This window comes from Dipodomys spectabilis, unplaced genomic scaffold, assembly GCF_019054845.1.
Source record: "Dipodomys spectabilis isolate Male_0828 unplaced genomic scaffold, ASM1905484v1 ptg000115l, whole genome shotgun sequence".
NCBI classification, from domain to species: domain Eukaryota; kingdom Metazoa; phylum Chordata; class Mammalia; order Rodentia; family Heteromyidae; genus Dipodomys; species Dipodomys spectabilis.
Window position 1 is genome coordinate 12,144,002 of NW_024870792.1, and position 21,400 is coordinate 12,165,401.

The following is a 21,400-nucleotide window of genomic DNA, read 5'->3' on the forward strand; positions in this document are numbered from 1 at the left end:
AGTGGAAACTATATGCCTTTTCTAATTTGTGCTTCTTTCATGATCACATGCTGTTTTTCAAATTTAAATTTCCCTGCTTCCCCATATGTACATTATTTCTCTGAAGACACTATAGTTAATATTCAAAGTACTGTATTACAGTGCCTATTTCAAATTATATAGAAGATGGATTTTCTTCTTGCAATAAATGTACATGTCATTCAGGAAGGCAGAGCAAACCTGGATGAAATAAGGCAAGAAAAAGTTTTGAAGTATCAAATTGGCAGATGCTATTAAATACTTTGTAAGACTGAACCCTCTGCAGGGATAACAACCAGAACAAATGTACACAATTAGGCCACTAGAAAAGGTTTCCCAAAATTGGCGAAATTTATTTGGGGTTATGAGAAAGACAAATTTGGATTAAAGAAAATTTGCAAAAAGGCACTTTAGACCAAAGGCATGGCTGACTTTGGTGCTGGGGAAAGAAAGGAGGTTGTGAAACCATTAGAAGTTATCTCCTAGCCGGGCGCTGGTGGCTCACGCCTGTAATCCTAGCTACTCAGGAGGCTGAGATTTGAGGATCACGGTTCAAAGCCAGCCCGGGCAGGAAAGACCGTGAGACTCCTATCTCCAATAAACCACCAGAAAACCGGAAGTGGCGCTGTAGCTCAAGTGGTAGAGTGCTCGGCCTTGAGCTGAAGAGCTGAGGGACAGCACTCAGGCCCAGAGTTCAAGCCCCACAACTGACAAAAAAAAAAAAAAAAAAAGTTATCTCCTTTCTTCATGCAGTAATTTAAGATGAATTGGAAAACATATTTATTAATCCATCATATCTATCCCTCACTTCTGCTCCTATTTATTATAAATCACCAATATATTTTGACATCACTTGATATATATCACTGTATATACAAGACTAGCCCCAAATAGTGTAATACTGTTTTTTAATTTTCTCCTACATTTTCTGTGCTCAGTCATTTGTCATCGAATTGATTCATTTATATATTTTTGACTTTGTTCCTGTACATTTCATTACATAATTGTAAGCCAGGCAAAGTTCATATGTTAACTAAATGACTCCCTATCTCTCATTTGCTGTTGTTGTTTTTCCTCCTAAATAGAACAAACGTCTTCCTGAAAACATTTACTGCAGTCACAAACTGCTGTTTAGGGCCATTAAAGAGATAAAAATTTGTAAACTCAAGTTAGTGCTGAGTTTTATAAGTGCTGTTAAACCAGTGTGTGTGGGAAGCACTATCTCACTAAGTGTTGGGAGGTGGAGACTTAATTTTCTGTGCTTCTTATTGTCAGCCAGAAATGGCTAGACCAAAGCAGAGAAATCCTTCATGAATGCAGAGTCAAGGTGGCTTCCTGTTTTGTTTTAGGTTGTGTTTCCTTTCCTTCTCAGTGAATGCTCTGTTTTCTGACTTTATGCAATACCCTCGCCCAAGGCTCAGTGAGATCCCATTGAGAGGGCTTGCTGCTAGGGGCCCTAGTACTAAGGTCATTCCTGGTACAATGCCTGAAAGGGAGGGAGCAGAGGGACTCAGAGGGGAGGAGGAGACGCTGAAGACTGTGGAAAGAGCAACCCCGGAGAAATCTGTTTTCTATTTTCTCTTCCAGACTGAACTCATTTGGATGGAAGGGTTTTATTATTGTTATCATCATTTCCATTACCTGTGTGGGGGGGTAGTTTTCCTGCACATTTCTTTCAAGTGAAATTGTTCTTGAGAAGCGGTAGATAATACGTGCTATTTCACATCAGTGAAAAAACAGAAAGAGAGAAATAGTCAAGAGCGTCGAAGTTTTCCATTTTAAGCTTTAATATTTAAAAACCCAAAAGTTTTCATTGTTCTGGGCAAAGAAACATGTCAAGGAAAAAGAAAGGACAGAGAAGCACAGAGATACAGAGACAGAGAGAGATAGAAGGAAAGGGGGGAAAAGAAATGAAAAAAAAAGAAGAAAGAAGGAAAGGAAAAAGTAAAGAATCAATTCCTGGCTACTGGTGGCCGATTTGTCAGCATGTCCAGCACATCGCTTTCTGTAAGGTACTTTTGGCAAGCTACTTCGAATGCAGACGACTGCAGCCCTCAGCCTCGGTCTCTGTTCACAGGAGACCCGGGTAGTTAAAGCCACTTTGCTTAAGCCGTGCTCTAGCTCTGATTTTCTGCAGAGCGAAAAGCTGACCAGTCGTTTGCTGAAAGAAAATAGCTTCAGGGAGTGAGGGGCTGGCGGGGGGCGGGCTACCAGTAGGTTCTCCAGTCCGCAGCCGCAGGGGGCTCAAAAGAGAGGCGGGGGGGGGGGAGGTGGGGGGAGACGGACGTCCGGGGACACTGTCCCGGGTTGTCCCTCTCGCCTCACCCCACCGCCTCCGGGCCACGACCCTCGCCCCATCCATCGCCCACTCCCATTCTGGGAAGAGGACCCGGTCGGACCGGCGTGGGGTGGGAGGGTGAGGGGTGGGCGGAGCCTCCCTCGGGCCCTGAGGTGGTCAAGTGGGGGCTGCCGTGGTCGGCTCGGACCTGGAGGAGGGGCAGAGGCTCCTCCTTCTTCTGGCCTCGGCTGCCAGGCGCAGTCAGAGCCGCCGCAGCCCACCGAAAATGAGTTCTTCCTCTGTCTGCAAGACTTGGCAAACTTACGGCACCCTTCGCTCCTAATTTTCTCCTCCCTTCCCTCCCCCGCCCCCCACAAGCCCGACCCCCCTCTCCTCTCCTGCAGCTCCTGTTCCCCATCCTCCTCCGATTTAAAGCCCCTCGCGCCCCCCCCCCCCCCGGGATCGTTCCCTGATTCAGGGCCGTGACACCCCAGAGCGCCGGACACCCCAGAACGCCAACCAGCGCAGTTCTACTTTTGTTTGCGTTTCTCTCTGGCTGCTTCTCCAGCTCTGCTCTGATTGATGTGCGAAGTCTGAGGCTTCAGCCAGAGGTCGAGGAATAAATAGATGCCGCTGCGTCCCAGGGCAGCGCACATTGGGAGAGAGGAGCCGAAGGGGCGGGAGCGGCGCTCGGGGAAGCTCGTGGGACTCCACGAGGGGACTCTGACCCGGCCACGCGGAGAGGAAGGAGAGGCTCCGGATCGATCGATCCCCGTGTCTGCTTCCCCCGGGCGGGAGGAGACCTCGGAGCTGACAACTCGCTGTCCCGCCGGAATCATGCTGCTGCTGCTGCTGCTGCGGGCCGGGCTGCTCGCCCTGGCTGCCCTCTGCCTGCTCCAGGTGCCCCGAGGAGCCCGGGCAGCAGCCTGTGAGCCCGTCCGCATCCCCCTGTGTAAGTCGCTGCCCTGGAACATGACCAAGATGCCCAACCACCTGCACCACAGCACCCAGGCCAATGCCATCCTGGCGATCGAGCAGTTCGAAGGTCTGCTGGGCACCCACTGCAGCCCCGACCTCCTCTTCTTTCTGTGCGCCATGTACGCGCCCATCTGCACCATTGACTTCCAGCACGAGCCCATCAAGCCCTGCAAGTCGGTGTGCGAGCGCGCGCGGCAGGGCTGCGAGCCCATCCTGGTCAAGTACCGGCACGCGTGGCCCGAGAGCCTGGCCTGCGAGGAGCTGCCGGTGTACGACCGCGGCGTGTGCATCTCTCCCGAGGCCATCGTCACCGCCGAGGGGGCCGGTGAGTCCGCGGGCTGGCCGCCTCTCCTGGCCCTCACAACTCCTCCTCCTTCTTCGCCTTTTGTCCTTGATCCCATTTCCTTCTTTTCTCTGGGGATCACTGCTTACTCTCTCCCTGAATCGCCCCTCTCTTGAGCACCAGTCTCTTTATTCTTTGAGGCTCGTCTATCACCCTTCCCAACAGACGCTGCCATTATTCCAATAGCCGATCTTTCTAAAAACTCTACCGACCCTTGGCAGTCTCCTCTCGGCCGTTTTTTAAACCCACACTCTGTTCTAACTTTCTCCCGTGATCTCAGTCCTCAGATTTCCATCTCTGTCGAGTTTTGTATTTTGTAGCTGTTGCTTATGTGTGACCTTTTAAGTGATCGCACTAAGGGGCTTCTATCCCACACGTCCGTTTCTGCGTACGGTGCCTCTTGATGAGTGCCACTCCTTCCATCGCCTTGCCCATGTCTCTCAATCTCATCCACACCCTCGCTAGGCCGTTCCGTGTTCACTTAGGGACTTAGAATATCACGACTGAACTGGCCCAGCCCTTTCTTCTTCCATGGCTCTGTCCCCTCTCCCCTCAGCCTTTGCCCCCTTACAAAACATGTTTCAGCTCCCTAGTATTCATTTGGTTGAGCCACTCTGTAGTTACCCGGTTACTGTTTTAACCCCTTAGGGTTGTATGGCAAAAACAGAAAACGGAAGCCCTCGTTTTCTTCCACCCCTCTCATGTGTTAGTGGTAGGTGTTTGTTCAAAATCCAATTTGAGCAATTAACTTCACCTTAAATTTCTTCCTTCTTTCAATGAGAAAATTTGTAATTCCATTATAGACTGAGACTGTTGCAAATTAATTGCTATGCACTGCTAATTAGCTGCTGTGGCTTGCTCCAGTCATGGAGCTGGCAGAGTGAAATCTCTGGGCTCTTTGCACATGCCCACATGCTTCCAAGTCAACCTGTAAAAAGGAGTTATATTTTAGGCATGTTAGCTTCATATTACTGTGAGTAATGTTATTTTAATCTCTCCTCTGGATTTGTCTTTAATACTTTATATCATCTACATGTTCACACCACTGTTTCTACCATGAAACCTTATTGGAAATGGACATTTAATAGAATTAACTATAAGTTGCTTTCTCACTGGTGTAGGGTATAATTATGACATTCATCGCTCAAAAGCCACAACTAATTCCAGTTCACTACGGTCCATTTAAGTTTAACTCAGTATTACTGCTACCAACCCAAACTACAAATTTTACACATACTCTCTGTTTATATTTATGTTATACTGAAGTTTAAAAACCCTTAATGGTTCTCTTTTACAGCCTCCTAAAAAACTGTTCTTAGACGTGTTGACTTGGTTGTCCCATCTCTGGTGTGTATCAACTTTTCTTTCTCTGTCTTTCCACACGCTCCTGTACGGGTCTATTTGCATTGAATGGCTCTTAGTTATCAGAGAATTGCTTTAGAAAAATTACTTTCTGTGCAGTCACTCAAACATAAAGTGAGAGAAGGGAAAAGCACACATTGCTGAAAACTTTAAGGTATTTTAAAGCACTAAGTTTACTGCTGTTTGAATGACAGTCTTGCCTTCTTTTGCTTCTCCTTCTTTTCCTCTTTCTTCTTTTGAGATAGTTTCTCTCAGTAGCTCAGGTTAGCCTTAAAATTACAATGATCATACTTCCACTTCCTAAACGATGGGATACTAAGCACATACCACCAAACCTGCTGCCTTCTTGGTGTTAAGAGCCAGAAGCTACTTGTGTAAAATAATCAGCAAGAAGTGTATTTCTTACTACTCTTTGGCCTAAAAGAGAGCTCTGAGCCTTTGTGCTCTCTAAAGTCGTGGCTTAGCAGACTCTGGAGAATGCAATGCAGTTGCTGTCCTGGTTGGCTAGGCACTTGGAATCAGTTAGATGGGGGTGCTCTTCTCAAGTCAAGAGCTAGGAACTCTAAGTGGTTATGGTTCCCTCTGAAATCATCCTCTCCTCAAAGGACAAAATTTGCTTTTAAACCTCTCCTAGAGAGATGGATCAGGAATGAGTGAGGTTTGGCAAGGCTAACTGTTTTCAAGAAGCCATCTTCAGCATGGATGGGAAACAGTTTCATTAAGTGTTCCTGAGTTACCTATCACCATGGACCAAACGGAACAATAGCTTCATTGAAGCATTAAAACAATTTGTTCATCTACGGGACTTGATTTCTGTGCTGCTCTAAATGCCATAATATTTGTTTTGTTGACAGTATTCTTGCCAAAAAAATTAGTAGGAACAAATATAGTTGGAATCATATTTTAATGATCCCAACCCCAGCCTTCAGCACGAAGCAGACTGTGATGCTAGGTGGGAATTGAAGGTGAGGTGAGGATGGAGATTGGAGAGATACACTCTAGCTAGAGGACTCCCCTGGCTTCCAGAAGGAGCTTGTTGGGTCAAAGCTTCAGACACCTGGAATCACTTAGGAACTACTACATGTGGCCAGGTTTATTTACAATGCAATGTACTTCTTGGTTTAGTGGAATATGATATATAATGAAATAGATTGTTTTTCTTCTTCCAGGTAGAAACCGAGTTCCTATAACTTAGGGCTAGGAATGATCTATCCAGATAGAAAATGCAATTTTCCTGAATAAAATGGAGAATCTCTTATTGTCTTGTATATCATCAAGAGGATTTTCAACTTCGGCCACTCAGGGTTGTTTGCCTTTTCATAATATATTGTGATTCCACAAGTATCCTTAGGGCATTATGCAATGCCAGGTCTTACTGAAGTAGTGTAATGCTTCAAATTACTATTTTTTCTCCTTTCAAATCTCTAAAAGGAGCCAAGCACCAATGGTTCATGCCTAAAATTCTAGATACCGAGGAGGGTAAGAATGGGAAGATCTGGGTTCCTGGCCAGCCTTGGCAAAAAAGTTTGAAAGACTCCATTTTGATAGAAAAATCAGGGGGTGGTAGTATATACTTGTCATTCTAATAATGGTGGGAAATGTAAATAGATGGATCTTGTCCAGGCACCAGGGCAAAAAGTGAGGCCCTACTTCAAAAATACCCATAGTAATTTTGGGCTCCAGAGGCTCACACCTGTAATCCTAGCTACTCAGGAGGTTGAGATCTGAGGATCAAGGTTGGAAGCCAGCCTCAAGCAGGGAAGGCTGAAGTTTGTGAGCCTCTTAACTACAATTACACGCAGAAAAACCTGGAAGTGGTGCTGTGCCTCAAGTGGTAGAATGCTAGCTTTGAACAAAAAAGGGAGCCAGGGACAGTGCCCAGGCCCAGAGTTCAAGCCACAGGACTAGCAAAACAAACGAATAAACAAAACAAAAAAATACATGGAGTAAAAAAGACTGGAGGTGTTCCCCAACTAGAGTATCTGCCTAGCAAGTTCAAACCCTAGTACTGCCAAAAAATAAAACCCAAGCCAACAGCAAAATCAAAACTCAAACTATAACTCAAACATTCTTTTATTAAAAAAAAGAACAGGTTACATATTGCCATTACTAAGACACATCTCAATTTATTCTCACTACCCATTTTCTACTTATTATAGAGCTGGTTTCATGTAATACTACTTTTTGTGTTTTATTTTTTATTTTGGTCAGTTTTGGGGCTTGAACTCTGGGACTGGGCGCTGTCCCTCTGCTCTTCAGCTCAAGGCTAGCAGCATTCTATTCTTGAGCCACAATGCCACTTCCCACTTTTTCTGCTTATGTGGTGCTGAGGAATTGAACCCAGGGCCTCATACATGCAAGGCAAACACTCTATCACTGAGCCACCTTCCCACCCACTTTTTGTGCTGAACTCTGCTCATCTGGCCAGTCAGCAGGTTAAGTGAAACATTTGATCAGATCTTTAAGATTCATGGTAAATAGAGTATGAATGTAGAGTCAGGCAGATCAGGTATTAAATCTCAACTCTGCTCACCCCAACTGTTGCCAGTTTTATATCTGACTATCTTCCTGTAGAACAATTATGAAACTCCTCTGATGCAGTTTTCTAGTACCTGCCAAATGAGGATACAGCCTAGAACTTTTAAGTAAATACACATATAACCTAGAGCTTGTATCAGAAAAGTGTTACTGGGACGTACTGGAGAAGCATCTTACTTCTTCTGCATATGTAGTTGACATTTCATTTTCTACAAATTCTCTTTGGCCTCAGCCTTGAGAGCAAATCCCATTGGGAGTGATAGGATAAAAGAATGAGACTGATGAGTGCCTGTAAATTAGAAATAGTTTACCTCAAAACTTGAGCATTTAAGAAAACTTTGGAGATTTCACAGCTGTTTGTTCAACATGCACAGTTTGCTGTGCCAAAAGCGATATAATCACCCCTCAGTTACTGCTGGTTTCCGGATTGAGCTGATTTGTACCCCAGCTCTTGCTCAAAACATTTGGCAGAGCACCCCCTCAACTTACACGCGCAGGAACTTCTGTTTAATCATTTCTCCCTCTCTGAGGAACAGGCAGTCTTTTCTTTTGCCATAGCCTGCAAATATTTGAGGGACCAAACACACAAAGCAAGGCTATGAGCAGGAATATGGAATGGAAATTGCAGATGAGGACTAGAGAGAAAACATAATTCTAAGGATTCTTCATCATGTGAAATGTTGAGAGACACTCTGGTTGGGGTGTGGAGGAATATCTCAGTATTATAGTATTGATTTTATTTATTTAAATGAACCCAAACAAACTAGATCATCAGCTAACACATTTATCAGGGATACTGAGAATATATCTATACCTTATTTTAATGATTCTTTTTATCTCCTTTCCAACAACCTTTCAAGTAATTTTTTTCCAAAGAGCAAATGTGACTATATTGAGCCTTTCCCTTTTATACCAGGTTTCTAGAAGAACAGATTGAAAACCACACATTTAGAGAATAGGACACTTTTGGAAGTATATGCCATAACTTGAGTTCTAAGTTTGCCATTAATTTTTTTCATTTTGAACAAGTCACGTGACATAAGGAATTAGAATTAAACAAAGAAATGCTCCCACAAAGTGATTGATCAACCCAACTGTAAATGTTTAATAGCATCTTTGGGGACAAAGATCATTAGCAGCCACAGAATAAAAGCTAACAGTGCTTAACATGTTGTTGGCACCATCTTAAGTGCATCCTGCAGGTGAGTTCTCCTAACAGCTATAAGGTAAGTGCTATTAGTCTTATTTCACAGAAAGGAAAGCCAAAATGTACAGAGAAATTAGGTAACTTGCCAAGCCAATTCAGCTGGCAAAAAAAGGGAGGCTATTCAATTCTATTCTTCCTCTTTTAAAAACAGGTGATTTCTAACTTTATGAAGAATTGATGTCGTTTGCCCATCTGATTGCAGTTAAAGGAACAATGCCTTTTTTTTAATATAAGGGTTTTGGACAATGGATTCAAAAGATAAGAAATTACCACTTGGTTTCACTGCTGAGAAACAGAAGAGAACATACACTCATAGTCTTTTCGCCTAACCCTGAGTCCTTCAGCCTCAGCATGCCCGGAGAGACTCATCACCACCCTTTCCAGCTTACTTTTATTCTCCTCTAGTATTCTCTTGTTGAGGATGACACTATGACTCGATTCCTAATTACCCTATTCAATAAGCATCAAGTACTGTTAGATCTGCCAAATATCAAATTTCTTTCCCACCTTCTCTAATGACATTTTCTTATGGATAATTTTCATAAGGTCCATTTCTCACATGGATTATGGCCTATATTATAAATGATTCTTTTATTTCTACTACATTCTAACAGTATGATTTTTCTGAAGTATAGATCTATTACTTAAAATCCTTTGTCTTTGCTTCTGGTCTCTCACTTCCTACCTCAACCCTTCCTCCTATGGAAAGCTCTATGACATCCTCTAGAAATTCTTGGGATATAAAATCTATTATGATACAGTATTTACATGTTTTAATTCAGGATAATTTTCATGCTAGAGGGTTTGGAGAGCATGACTCAAGTTTATATAGTGCTTACCTAATTTTGATGATAGGTTTCAGAAATTTAACTATCTGGAACCGATTTTTTAAACAGTTAATGATCAGGAAACCACTTTTACAGTAGTTTCCACTCTAAAATCTCTGTCTTGGAGTTTTGACAATTGATTTCTATGTGTCTTTAAAAGTATAGAGCAGTTGGCCGGGCGCTGGTGGCTCACGCCTGTAATCCTAGCTACTCAGGAGGCTGAGATCTGAGGATCACGATTCAAAGCCAGCCCGGGCAGGAAAGACTGTGAGACTCCTATCTCCAATAAACCACCAGAAAACCGGAAGTGGCGCTGTAGCTCAAGTGGTAGAGTGCTCGCCTTGAGCTGAAGAGCTGAAGGACAGCGCCCAGGCCCAGAGTTCAAGCCCCACGACCGACAAAAAAAAAAAAATAAAAGTATAGAGCAGTATTTGCAATAACTAGTATATGTCTGAGTCAAACAGAAACTGTCAGACAAGTTGATGTTAGGTGAAATGAACCCCAAGATAAGGATTCAAAGGTTTTTTTCTTTCTTGCGATTGTTTCCAACATATTTATAAGATGATTTCTTTGTTGCTTTGTATGTCCTTCCCCCATGGTATAAGCCCTGCTTTCACTGTATTTGATGTTGATATAATTCGTGGAGGGGGAGGGAAAAAACAAATTGTTTAAATAGGGTTACAGGTAGACCCATTGCAACAATGAGATGTACAAGACATTATGTCAAAAAACAAACTTCACAACACTGGAGGGGTTGGGGGTGGGAGGGTGGAGAGGGGAAGGGATGGTATGGGGAAACAAAGGAGGAGGCAACAATGCTTGATAAGAAATGTACTCACTATCTTGCCCATGTAATTGTAACCCTCTGTATGGTATTTTCACAATTAAAAAAAAAAAAAGACCAACACTTTAAAAAAATTGAGCACATCCCTGTGACTATGAACACGAAAGAAGCAACCATTCTTCTTGACTTAGCTGTTTCAAAGGAGTTTTCCCCCAACAGTTTTGTTTTTCATCTTGCATAAAACTTTGAATACTAAACATTTAAATGTGCATCAGTATAATTTATTCATCTACAGGGAGATGATTTTTATATAAACCATATGCATTTTATCACATTCTTATTCAGGAAGAGAAAAATTATTGGCACATTACATTAAAACTTGGATATGTTTATCATGAATGAAATTTGAATAGAATAAAAATCATTAAATTTGTTAAATGGCAGCTCCTTTGTCCAACTACTTAAAGATAATAAAATAAAACAAAAGTTAATAATAGTTCATACCCAGATTAAACAAAATATTTTAGAATTAGTGTTGGTTGTATAATTATATGTATTTGCTTTGCTTAATTTCCAAATAAATAGCTATCTTTCCTTGAGCATAAATTTTCTTTTTTCTTTTTTTTTTTTGGGTCCAGTCGTGGGGCCTGAACTCTGGTCCTGGGCGCTGTCCTTCAGCTCTTTAGCTCAAGGCTAGCACTCTACCACTTTGAGCCAAAGCGCCACTTCTGGCTTTTTGCTTATGTGGTGCTGAGGAATCCAACCCAGGGCCTCATGCATGCAAGGCAAGCGCTCTACCACTGAGCCACCTTCCCAGCCCCAAATTTTCTTTTTTCTTTTTCCTTGTTTTCACTTCCTTTCTTCCTTCCTTCCTTCCTTCGTTCCTTCCTTCCTTCCTTCCTTCTTTCCTTCTCTCTCTTTCTCTTTCTTTCCTTTCTCTCTCTCTCTCTCTTTTCTCTCTTTCTTTCTCTCTTTTTTTCTTTCGAACTGGGGTTTGATCCCAGGGCCTGGTGCCCTACCACTTGAGCCATAACTCTTCTGGTCTTTCTTCTGGATATAAAAGTAGCATGAAGATGATTTTTTTTTTTTTTTTTTTTTTGCTAGTCAGTCCTGGTGCTTGAACTCAGGGCCTGGGCACTATTCCTGGGTTTCTTTTGCTCAAGGGTAACACTGTACCACTTGAGCTACAGTTCCACTTCAGGCTTTTTCTGTTTATGTGATACTGAGTAATTGAACCCAGGGCTTTGTGAATGTTGGCAAGCACTCTACCACTAAGCCACATTCCCAGCCCCAAGAGGTTTTTCTTTGTTGTTGTTTTTAATGTACTATATGATTTTTTGTTTCTTTTGTATGTTCTTCCTTCTATGGTATATCCTGTTATCACTGTTTTTGGTTTTAATAACCTGAATCTTGTATATACATTTATCTAATTTGGGGAGGGGAAGGGGAATTACAAAATGCTGAAACAAGGACACAGAATGACCCATTGCAACAATGATACTCACAAGACACTATTTTGGAAATGACCTTTACAACTTGGTGGGGGAGGAGTAGGAGAGGTGCAAGAGGAAAGGTATAGTGGGAAAATAACAAAGGAGGGGTAACTATGTTTGACAAGAAATGTACTCATTGCCTTACTCATGTAACCCCTCTCCTCTGTACAGTATCTTTACAATAAAATAAAATTTTAAAAGAGAAAAAAGACACAAATATTGTGAAACAAACAAATAAAAAATGTACTCACTACCTTATGTTACTGTAACCCCTCAGTACATCACCTTGGCTATATATATATATATATATATATATATATATATATATATATTTGTTTGTTTTTGTTGGTCGTGGGGCCTGAACTCTTGAGCTGTTCAGCTCAAGGCTAACGCTCTACCACTTGAACCATAGCACCACTTCCGGCTTTTTCTGCTTATGTGGTGCTGGGGGAATCGAACCCAGGGCCTCATGCATGCAAGGCAAGCACTTCCCCAGCACCACATAAGCAAAAAGAAAAAAAGCCGGAAGTGGCGCTGTGGCTCAAGTGGTAGAGTGCTAGCCTTGAGCTGAAGAGTTGAGGGACAGCGCCCAGGCCCAGAGTTCAGGCCCCACGACTGGACCCCCCCCCCCAAAAAAAAAAAGAAAAAAATAGAAAGAATATCATGGACTTTCTTGCCTGAACTGGCTCCAAACTGTTCTTCAGATCTCAGCCTTCTGAGTAGCCAAGATTACAAGCATGAGCTTGAAATCTTGGCTAATTCCTGAAATTTTTATGCTCAGCTGATGAAATTTCAACATACTGTTCAGTCAGATGGCAGACTAGATCTCATCCTTATTTGACCCCCAAATAGAAATGCCAACCTTACAACCCAAAGATCTACTTCCTTGAGACACTTGGTTCTTATCCAAATCAAATTCATCATTGCATTAAATGTTATGTAGAAATCTTTGAAATAATAAATATGTTGTGATACTTTCTTTATTCTGTTTCAGATTTTCCCATGGATTCGAATAATGGAAACTGTAGAGGGGTAAACAGTGGTAAGTATAACACTATCTTCCTGATTTTCATTTGGGGTCTAATTAGTCTTTGATGTGATTTTGATATTCTAGACTTACTTATGGAAATTTGTGCCATAATACTTAAAAAGTAAACATGAAAGTTCATTCCTAGCTGGGTACTGGGTACCTCACACTTGTAATCCTAGCTACTTAGGAGGCTGAAATTTGGAGACCAAGGTTGAAAGTCAGCCCAGGCGGGAAAGTCCATGAGACTCTTATATCCAGTTAATGACCAAAAATCTAGAAGTAGGGGTATGGCACAAGTGCTAGAATGCCAGCTTTGAGTGAAAAAGCCAAGCAAGAACACAGGCCCTGAGTTCCAGCCCCAGTATCAAAATGTGCACATGTATGGATTCATGTAATTACAGTTAGAATGCAGAACAATGCTATTAAACTTTCAAAAATTCCTTCATGCTATTTCCCTTTCCAATGACCATTTCCCCCTTTCCTTAAGCTCTGGCCAGCACTAATATATTCTCCTTCCCTATAGGAATGTCTTTTGGAGATTGTCAGACACATGGAATGAGAACGACAGAGTATATAACCTTTTGAGATTGACTTTCTCATGCAGCCTTACGCCTTTGAGAGTTACCCAAGTTGCTATATGCATCAGTGATCTATTCCTTTTGTTGAGAACTATTTTATTACTTGGATGTATTGCCATTTGCTTATCCCTCCCATGCAAGAAAAATATTAGGTTGTTTCTAGTTTGGGCAATCATGAACTGAGCTTTGATTAATCTGTGTGTACAGGTTTTCACATGAATATAAAAATTTTAACTTCTAGGACTAAGATTTTAAGTATCTGTTTGACTTTATTAAACATGCAAAATGATATCCAAAATAGCTGTTTAATTTTGCACTAGCTTTGGGTAAGAATTGTAGCTGCTTTCTATCTTCAATAGCACTTGGTACTACCAACTTAAAAAATTATTAGTTATTTAATAGGGATGTAATGAAAGCTTCTTGTGGTTTTATTTGCATATTCCTAATTGTCAATAATGTTGAATATTTTTTTCAAGGCTTATTTGCCATCCACTTATATCCTTTGGTCAAATTCAATTCTTCTGATTATTTTATTTTATTTTATTTATTTTTTGTTGGTTGTGGGGCTTGAACCCTGGGCCTGGGTGTTGTCTCTCAGCTCTTCAGCTCAAGACCAGTGCTCTACCCCTTGAGACACAGTGCCACTTCGGGTTTTCTGAGTGGCTTATTGGAGATAGTCTTATGGATTTTCCTGCCTGGGCTTGCTTTGAACCTCGATCCTCAGATATCAGCCTCCTGAGTAGCTAGGATTACAGGTGTGAGCCACCAGAACCCAGCTCTTCTGATTATTTTAAATTATAATACAAACATTAAGTTTTAATCCTTTCTATATTATAGATACAAAGAACAATCTTCCTTAATTCATTTTTCTTTTTCTCTTTTTCATTTTATTGATTTCTATTTTTTCCCATTGCTGTGGATCTATCTATCTATCTATCTATCTATCTATCTATCTATCTATCTATCTAACCAATTCCTATTTGAGACCTTTCTTCTTTTTCTAATACAAGTTAGTCCTATAAACACCCATATAAGAATGACTGGTTGCCAGTGGGTTACTCTTGCAATCTTACTCAGGAGGCTGAGATCTGAGGATTGGGATTCAAAGTTAGCCTGGGAAGGAAGGCTCATGAGACTCTTCTCTCCAGTTAACCTCTAAAAAGGTAGAAGTGGAGCTGTGGCTCAAGCAGCCTTGAGCACAAAAGCTCAGAAATAGAGCCCAGGCCCTGAGTTCAAGCCTCAGGACTGGCACACACAAAATAATAATAATAATAATAAAGTAACTGGTTGCATCCTCCCAAGTTTTGACAAGACTTAAACATATTTTTCCTTCAGTTCAAAATTATTTATAATTTCACTTGAAATTTTCTCTAAATTATGCATTATTTGGGATTGTGCTTTTTAATATGCTATTTGGGTTTTCCTATTGCCCTTATATAATTAATATACAATTAATTCTGTTTTGGTTATGGCACATACTTCATATAATTTTATTCCTGAATTTTTTAAGGTGAACGTTCCGTGTACACTTGGAAAAATGTTTATTTTACTGTTGTTTGCGCTGTTCTTTTTTTTTTTTTTCAGTGGTGGTTGTGGTGCTAGGGTTCGAACTCAAGGCCTTGAGTTTGCTAAGCTGGTACTTTCAGCTGAGCAATACTTCCAGCCCTTTTTGTACTATTTTGAATGAGCTGTGCCTGGACTGTGATCCTCCTATTTTACATGTCCCACTATAGTGGGGATGACAATCATCCCGAGTTTCTTCCATTAAGATGGAATATTGTGAACTCTTTTTGTCCAGGTGGGCTTTGAATTACAGTCTTCCTGATTTCAGCATCCTACCTAGCTAGGATGATAAACACACACTACTATACTCACCTACTTGTTGAAAAGGGGTTTTGCATGGATTGAGGCTTAACCTCATTTCCTTCCCCCTTCTCCAAAACACTCACTAGAGTGTCAAAGATATATATATATATATATATATATATATATATATATACACACACACACATTTCCATACATGTGTGTATGTGTTCCTGTTAGATAATGTCATATATTTTGTTTTAAGCAACTCAAGAAAGGAGCAATACCCTCTTATATTTATACAGATGTTTTTAATTTTATTCTTCTTCTTTATTTCTTGATGTTAAAGGCTTCCTTCCTTTCTCTTTTGTCTGCTCCATTTACAGCAGTTCTGCTGGGAAACAAAAATTCTCTTTGCTTTCCTTTACCTGAAAAAGTATTAATTTCACTTTAATTCCTCAAGGATATTTCAACTGAATATCAAACTCTTAGTATTTCACTTAGCACTTTAATATTGTTTTTACTTCTGGCCTCACTTTCTTTTTAAAATTAGCAGTCATTCAATTTATAACAGTTTGAATATGATATGCTTGGTAATTGCTCTCATTCAATTTATGTTGTTCATTATTAATTGATAATCTTAAATCTATATGTTATATATATTTTTGTGTGTGCCAGTCCTGGATAATATCCTTGAGCACAAAAGCACTCTATCACTTTAGTCATAGCTCTACTTCTGGCTTTTTTGGTGGGTAATTGGAGATAAGAGTCTCAAAGACTTCCCTGCCTGGGCTGGCTTTGAACCACAATCCTCAGATCTCTGCCTTCTGAGTAAGTAGGATTATAGGCATGAGCCACTGGTGCTTGGCCAAAGTTATAATGTGTCAAATTTGGCAAGTGGCAAGAAATTATTTTATCAAATGCCTACTTTTTCTACTATTCTGTCTTCTATGAGGATATGAATATTAATTCATATCTCCCTTAATCTTTTCTCTCTCTCCCTGTTGTTTAGAATAGATAGTTTCTAACAACATCTCTCAAAGTTCATTGGCTTTTTCCTTGTCATCTACATTCTGCTATTAATCATATCCTGATAGTCTTTAGCTACTATTTTTTTAAATTTAAAATTTCTATGTGATTCTTCATTTTATTTTGTATTTCTTTGTTAAGAAATACATTTTCCATCCACTTTAAGGACACTCACTCTTCATTTGGGGGATTGTTTTATAGTAGATGTCCAAAAGACATTGTTGATTATTTGAACATTCATATCATCTGCCTTTTCCCATACAAGTTGAGACATTCCTAATTTTTCATATGTAGATGACTTGGGATTGAATTTTGTACATTTTGAATAACATGTAATAAGATTTGGGGTCTTATTTAAAGTCTATGGTAAATGTTGACATTTTAATTTTAGTTGGAGTCAAGGTTTAGACTCTTTAAGGCTTAGGCTAAAGTCTCAGGTTGAGACTTCAGCAGTATTTAGATTTAGTCTCCTTATTCACTATAGCTGGTAATTTCAACATCAGTTGAAATCTCGTGATTTCAACATCAGTGCCATTTCCCAAAGTCTTTTTTGTGCCTTTCACACCACTATCAATATGTGTCCTACACAGTGGTCAGTATGAGATCAGGATGTTGATGTATACCATAGTTCATTTTTCAAGGTCTCAAGTATACTATTTCATGTCAGATTCACACGTACTCAACAGGGAATCCTGTAGTTTGTCAACAGCATTACAAAATCTTTCCTTATGCTTCTTACATCTTTGTGATGTCTTTAGTACTTTTCAGTCCTTTGAGCTCCCCATTTTGGTCCTTTGGCTAGAAAGCTGTGGATTTACCCTATTGTGCAATTCATTTTTATTTTATTTTATTTTTTTGTGGTCGTGGGGCCTGAACTCTGGGCCTGGGCACTGTCCCTCAGCTTTTCAGCTCAAGGCTAGCACTCTACCACTTGAGCCAAAGCACCACTTCCGGTTTTTTTTTTTCTTTTTGCTTATGTGGTGCTGAGGAATTGAACCCAGGGCCTCATGCATGCAAGGCAAGCGCTCTGCCACTGAGCCATCTTCCCAGCCCTGCAATTCATTTCTTATGCTCCTGCATCTGAGACTGAGAAGTGGGCAGAGATAGACAAATGGGGTTCATTCCGATTTCCTGACACCACAGGAAGGAAGGTTCTTCTCCATCAGGGTTTTAGGCATCTTTGATGAAGCTTTTGCTCTTCCTGCGATTCTGCCACCCTACTGTTGCTTGATGGGTGGCTTGCAAGAGACAGGAGTGTGGTAAAGCCTCTCTCCACTTGTTCATCTAACAGTGGAGGGCTTCTCCTGGAGTACTGTCTGTACAGTGCCTCGTCTTAGGTCACAGGCTGTGTCCAAACTGGACTGACCGATAGCAGAGAAAGAAAACTGATGAATCACTATCAGGTCACTGGGCCTGATACTATTTACCTTTGTGCATTCTTAAGAAGCTACTTTGGGGCTAGGAAGGTGGGTCAGTGGTAGAGTGCTTGCCTCACATGCATGAGGCCTTGGGTTCGATTCCTCAGCACCACATAAATAGAAAAAGCCGGAAGTGGCGCTGTGGCTCAAATAGTAGAGCACTAGCCTTGAGCTGAAGAGCTGAGGGATAGTGCCCAGGCCCAGAATTCAAGCCCCACGACTGACCAAAAAAAAAAAAAAAAAGCTGCTTCATGAATTCTGCTTAGGTATCAGAGCAACATTCAGTGGGAGAAACAGGATGGAGTCTAATTAGCCTATGTCACTACAAAATAAACTTTTTAATAAAGTGCATGAAATTGTACCATTCAAGCATTTTCATAAAGGAAACACTCTTGTAAATACCACACATCCCAGGTATCTATCCTAGCCCTCCAGAAGCCTCCAAGTCACTAATTCCATACTTAACTCCACACTTCTTCCCAAAGATTCCTTTTTTTAAAAAAATTTATTTTATATTTATTGAAAAGGTGATGAGCAAGGGGGCTACATTTACATAAGTAACTGTAACATTTTCCCCAAAGAGTGGCTAGGAAGGTGGCTCAGTGGTAGAGTGCTTGCCTTGCATGCCTGAGGCCCTGGGTTCGATTCCTCAGCACCACATAAGCAAAAAACAAAAAAAAAAATTGCAGTTTCCCCAAAGATTTCTGCTAGCAGAAATCTAATACCATAGATTAATTTTGCCTGATTTTGGATTTTATGTTAATGAAATTGTGCAGTATGCATTTTTGTGTGTAGGTGGCTTCCTTTGCTCTTCATTTTGCTGTCCATAGCAATAGTCTTTCATTTTACTTCCCTTTGTAGTAGCCTATCATTGGAGGTACACATATTACCCATTCTGATGCTCATGGCTATTTGAATTGGTTTCTGTTGTGACTAAAGGCTATATTTGTTTCTGCAAGAATATTATATATTATTTTAGCTACATTTAGTTATAATATTTCTATTTCACTTCTCTCTAGAAATTAGCTCTGATTTGGGTCTGTGTGTCCTACTTTATCAGGTTTCTTCTAAGTGGAAGAGGAACATTTATTAAATTGTAAATCTGTGTGTGTGTGTGTGTGTGTGTGTGTGTGTGTGTGTGTGTGTGGTGTGAGTGTGTATGCTAGGGCTTGAACTCAGGACCTAAGCAGTATTCCTTAACTTTTTCAGTCAAGGCTGGGGTTTTACCCCTTGAGACACACCTGAACTTCTGACTTTTTGGTAGTTAACTGGACATGAGTCTCATTGACTCACCGGACGCTGGTGGCTCATGCCTGTAATTCTAGCTACTCAGGAGGCTGAGATCTGAGGATCACGGTTCAGAGCCAGCCTGGGCAGGAAAGTCCGTGAGACTCTTATCTCCAATAAACCACTAGAAAACCAGAAGTGGAGCTGTGGTAGAGTGCTTGCCTTGAGCTGAAGAGCTGAGGGACAGCGCCCAAGCCCAGAGTTCAAGCCCCACAACCAATAACGACGACAACAAAAAGAGTCTCATTGACCTTCCTTCCAACAGTCATCTTCAGATCTCAGCCAACTGAGTAGTGAGGATTTCAGGCATGAACTACCAGTGCATGGCATAAATGCATTTGAAATATTAATTTTATTAGATTCATACAATTTTTGTTGTTACTTACATCTTATCAGGTGATAAGTATTTGGCCTGAGATAGTTACCACTAAAATTAGTACAAACAACTACTTATCTTAGTAAAAACTTGGATGAATTAAAGTGATTTAGAATTGTTTGGATTATCATTTGATACGATTGAGAATGTTGTTCTCTCATTGGGGTCCAGCCCTGGGCTATTTTAGGAAGCTTTCCTCTTATTATGTTTATTTAAAGCAAACCAAAAAGCTCATTAGTCTAAAAGTATAACTGGTGAGTCTCTGGGAAAGTGCATTGCTATCAATTTGCCCAGAAATTATGGTTAGAATAACAGAGTTTTGACATCTGAGAGAAAACATCAACAACCCTGGACAATATACAAAAATAGTTCAACATGGAAGACTTTCTAGAATGATTATAGTGTTTCTATGTTCAATGTTTACTGTTCCTTTAAAAAATATTTTTTTCCTGTTTCCTTGTTTAATGGGGGTAAGGAAGAGAAACAAACAGGTAAAAACTAAAACTCACTTTGTGAGAAACCATGAGTATATTCACTTATTTCAAAAAGAAAATATAATTCATTCACCCTCAAAAAATTTATAAATAACAGCTAGGGTGGATCATGATAAAAACAGGAAACAAAGCATAAAATTATTAGGTGCCAGTGGTACATGCTTGTAATCCTCTGCTACTCAGGAGACTGAGATCTGAGGATTGCTATTCAAAACCAGCTTGGGCAGGAAAATCCATGAGACTCTTATTTCCAATAAAACTGCCCAAAGAAGTTGGAAGTATAACTCTAGTTCAAGTGGTAGAATGCTATCTTTGAACAAAAGAAGCTCATGGACAGTGCCCAAGCCTTGAGTTCAAGCCCCAGGACTGGCATGCACACACACACACAGACACACACAGACACACACACACATACACACACACAACACACACACAAGTTGTAGCCTCACATAGCAAATTCTTTCCAAAGGGTCAATCTATTTGTGTCTGGTATTTGGAAAAGAACTTCTTGTACTCCAATTAATTTATTTTTGCTTCAAATCTTACCAATTTTCTTATTCTTTTTCTTTTTGGAGGTAATGATGGAGAAGCTTCCAGTTCATGTGTTTGACCATTGTACACCCACTATCATAATAAGGAATAGATCCTCTATTAGCATAGTGTGGGATATGGAAAATGAACAATTTTAGTTCTGTTTCACTGACTTTCCCAAATCAGCACAGAAGATTAAAGGAAATATTCAAATGATTCAGTGAAAAGATACGTGTTTATTTTATTTTATTTTTGTCGGTCATGGGGCTTGAAGTCCAGGCCTGGGCGCTGTCCCTGTGCTCTTCAGCTCACGGCTAAGACTCTTAACACTTGAGCCACAGCACCACTTCTGATTTTTCTGGTGGTTAATTGGAGATAAGAGTCTCATGGACTTTCCTGTCTGGGCTGGCTTTGAACTGAGATCCTTAGATCTCAGCTTCCTGAGTAGCTAGGATTATAGGGGTGGGCCACAAGCACCTGGAAAAAGAAGTGTTTTTTAAAAAAAATCTCAGTGGTAGAGTGCTTGTCTAGCATGCATGAAGCCTTGGGTTCAATTTCTCAGTACTACATAAACACTCTGTACCACATAAACAGAAAAAGCTGGAAGTGGTGCTGTGGCTCAAGTGGTAGAGTGCTAGCCTTGAGCAAAAAAGCTCATGGACAGTGCCCAGGCCCTGAGTTTAAGCCCCAGGACAGGCAAAGAAAGAAAAAAAGAAAAGAAAAAAGGGAAAGAAAAAAGTTTTGTGCTTTGTGATGAGATTTACATTTCAAAGTGCACAAATAGCCTGGAACTAGTGGCTTACACCTATAATCTGAGCAACTCAGTATGCTGAGATCCAGAGGCTTGCAGTTCAAAACCAGCTCCAGGGGCTGGGAAGGTGGCTCAGTGGTAGAGCGCTTGCCTGCCATGCCTGAGGCCTTGGGTTCGATTCCTCAGCACCACATAAGCAGAAAAAAGGGAAAAAAAAGAAAAACAAAAAACAAAAAACAGAAAAACAAAACCAGCTCCAGAAGAAAGGAGATTCT

General features: G+C 40.8%; 1 protein-coding gene across 1 annotated transcript in view; it reads left to right on the top strand.

Moving 5' to 3' along the window:
• Positions 1 to 2,845: 2,845 nt before the first annotated feature.
• The window catches only part of Frzb (frizzled related protein), a 33,874-nt gene continuing 15,319 nt past the window's right edge, over positions 2,846 to 21,400 (top strand). The window contains exons 1-2 of the mRNA XM_042688295.1: positions 2,846 to 3,599; positions 12,823 to 12,870. Of these exons, the coding sequence (XP_042544229.1) occupies positions 2,924 to 3,599; positions 12,823 to 12,870 (724 nt within the window). The 5' untranslated portion in view covers positions 2,846 to 2,923. The remainder of the gene's footprint in view (positions 3,600 to 12,822; positions 12,871 to 21,400) is intronic.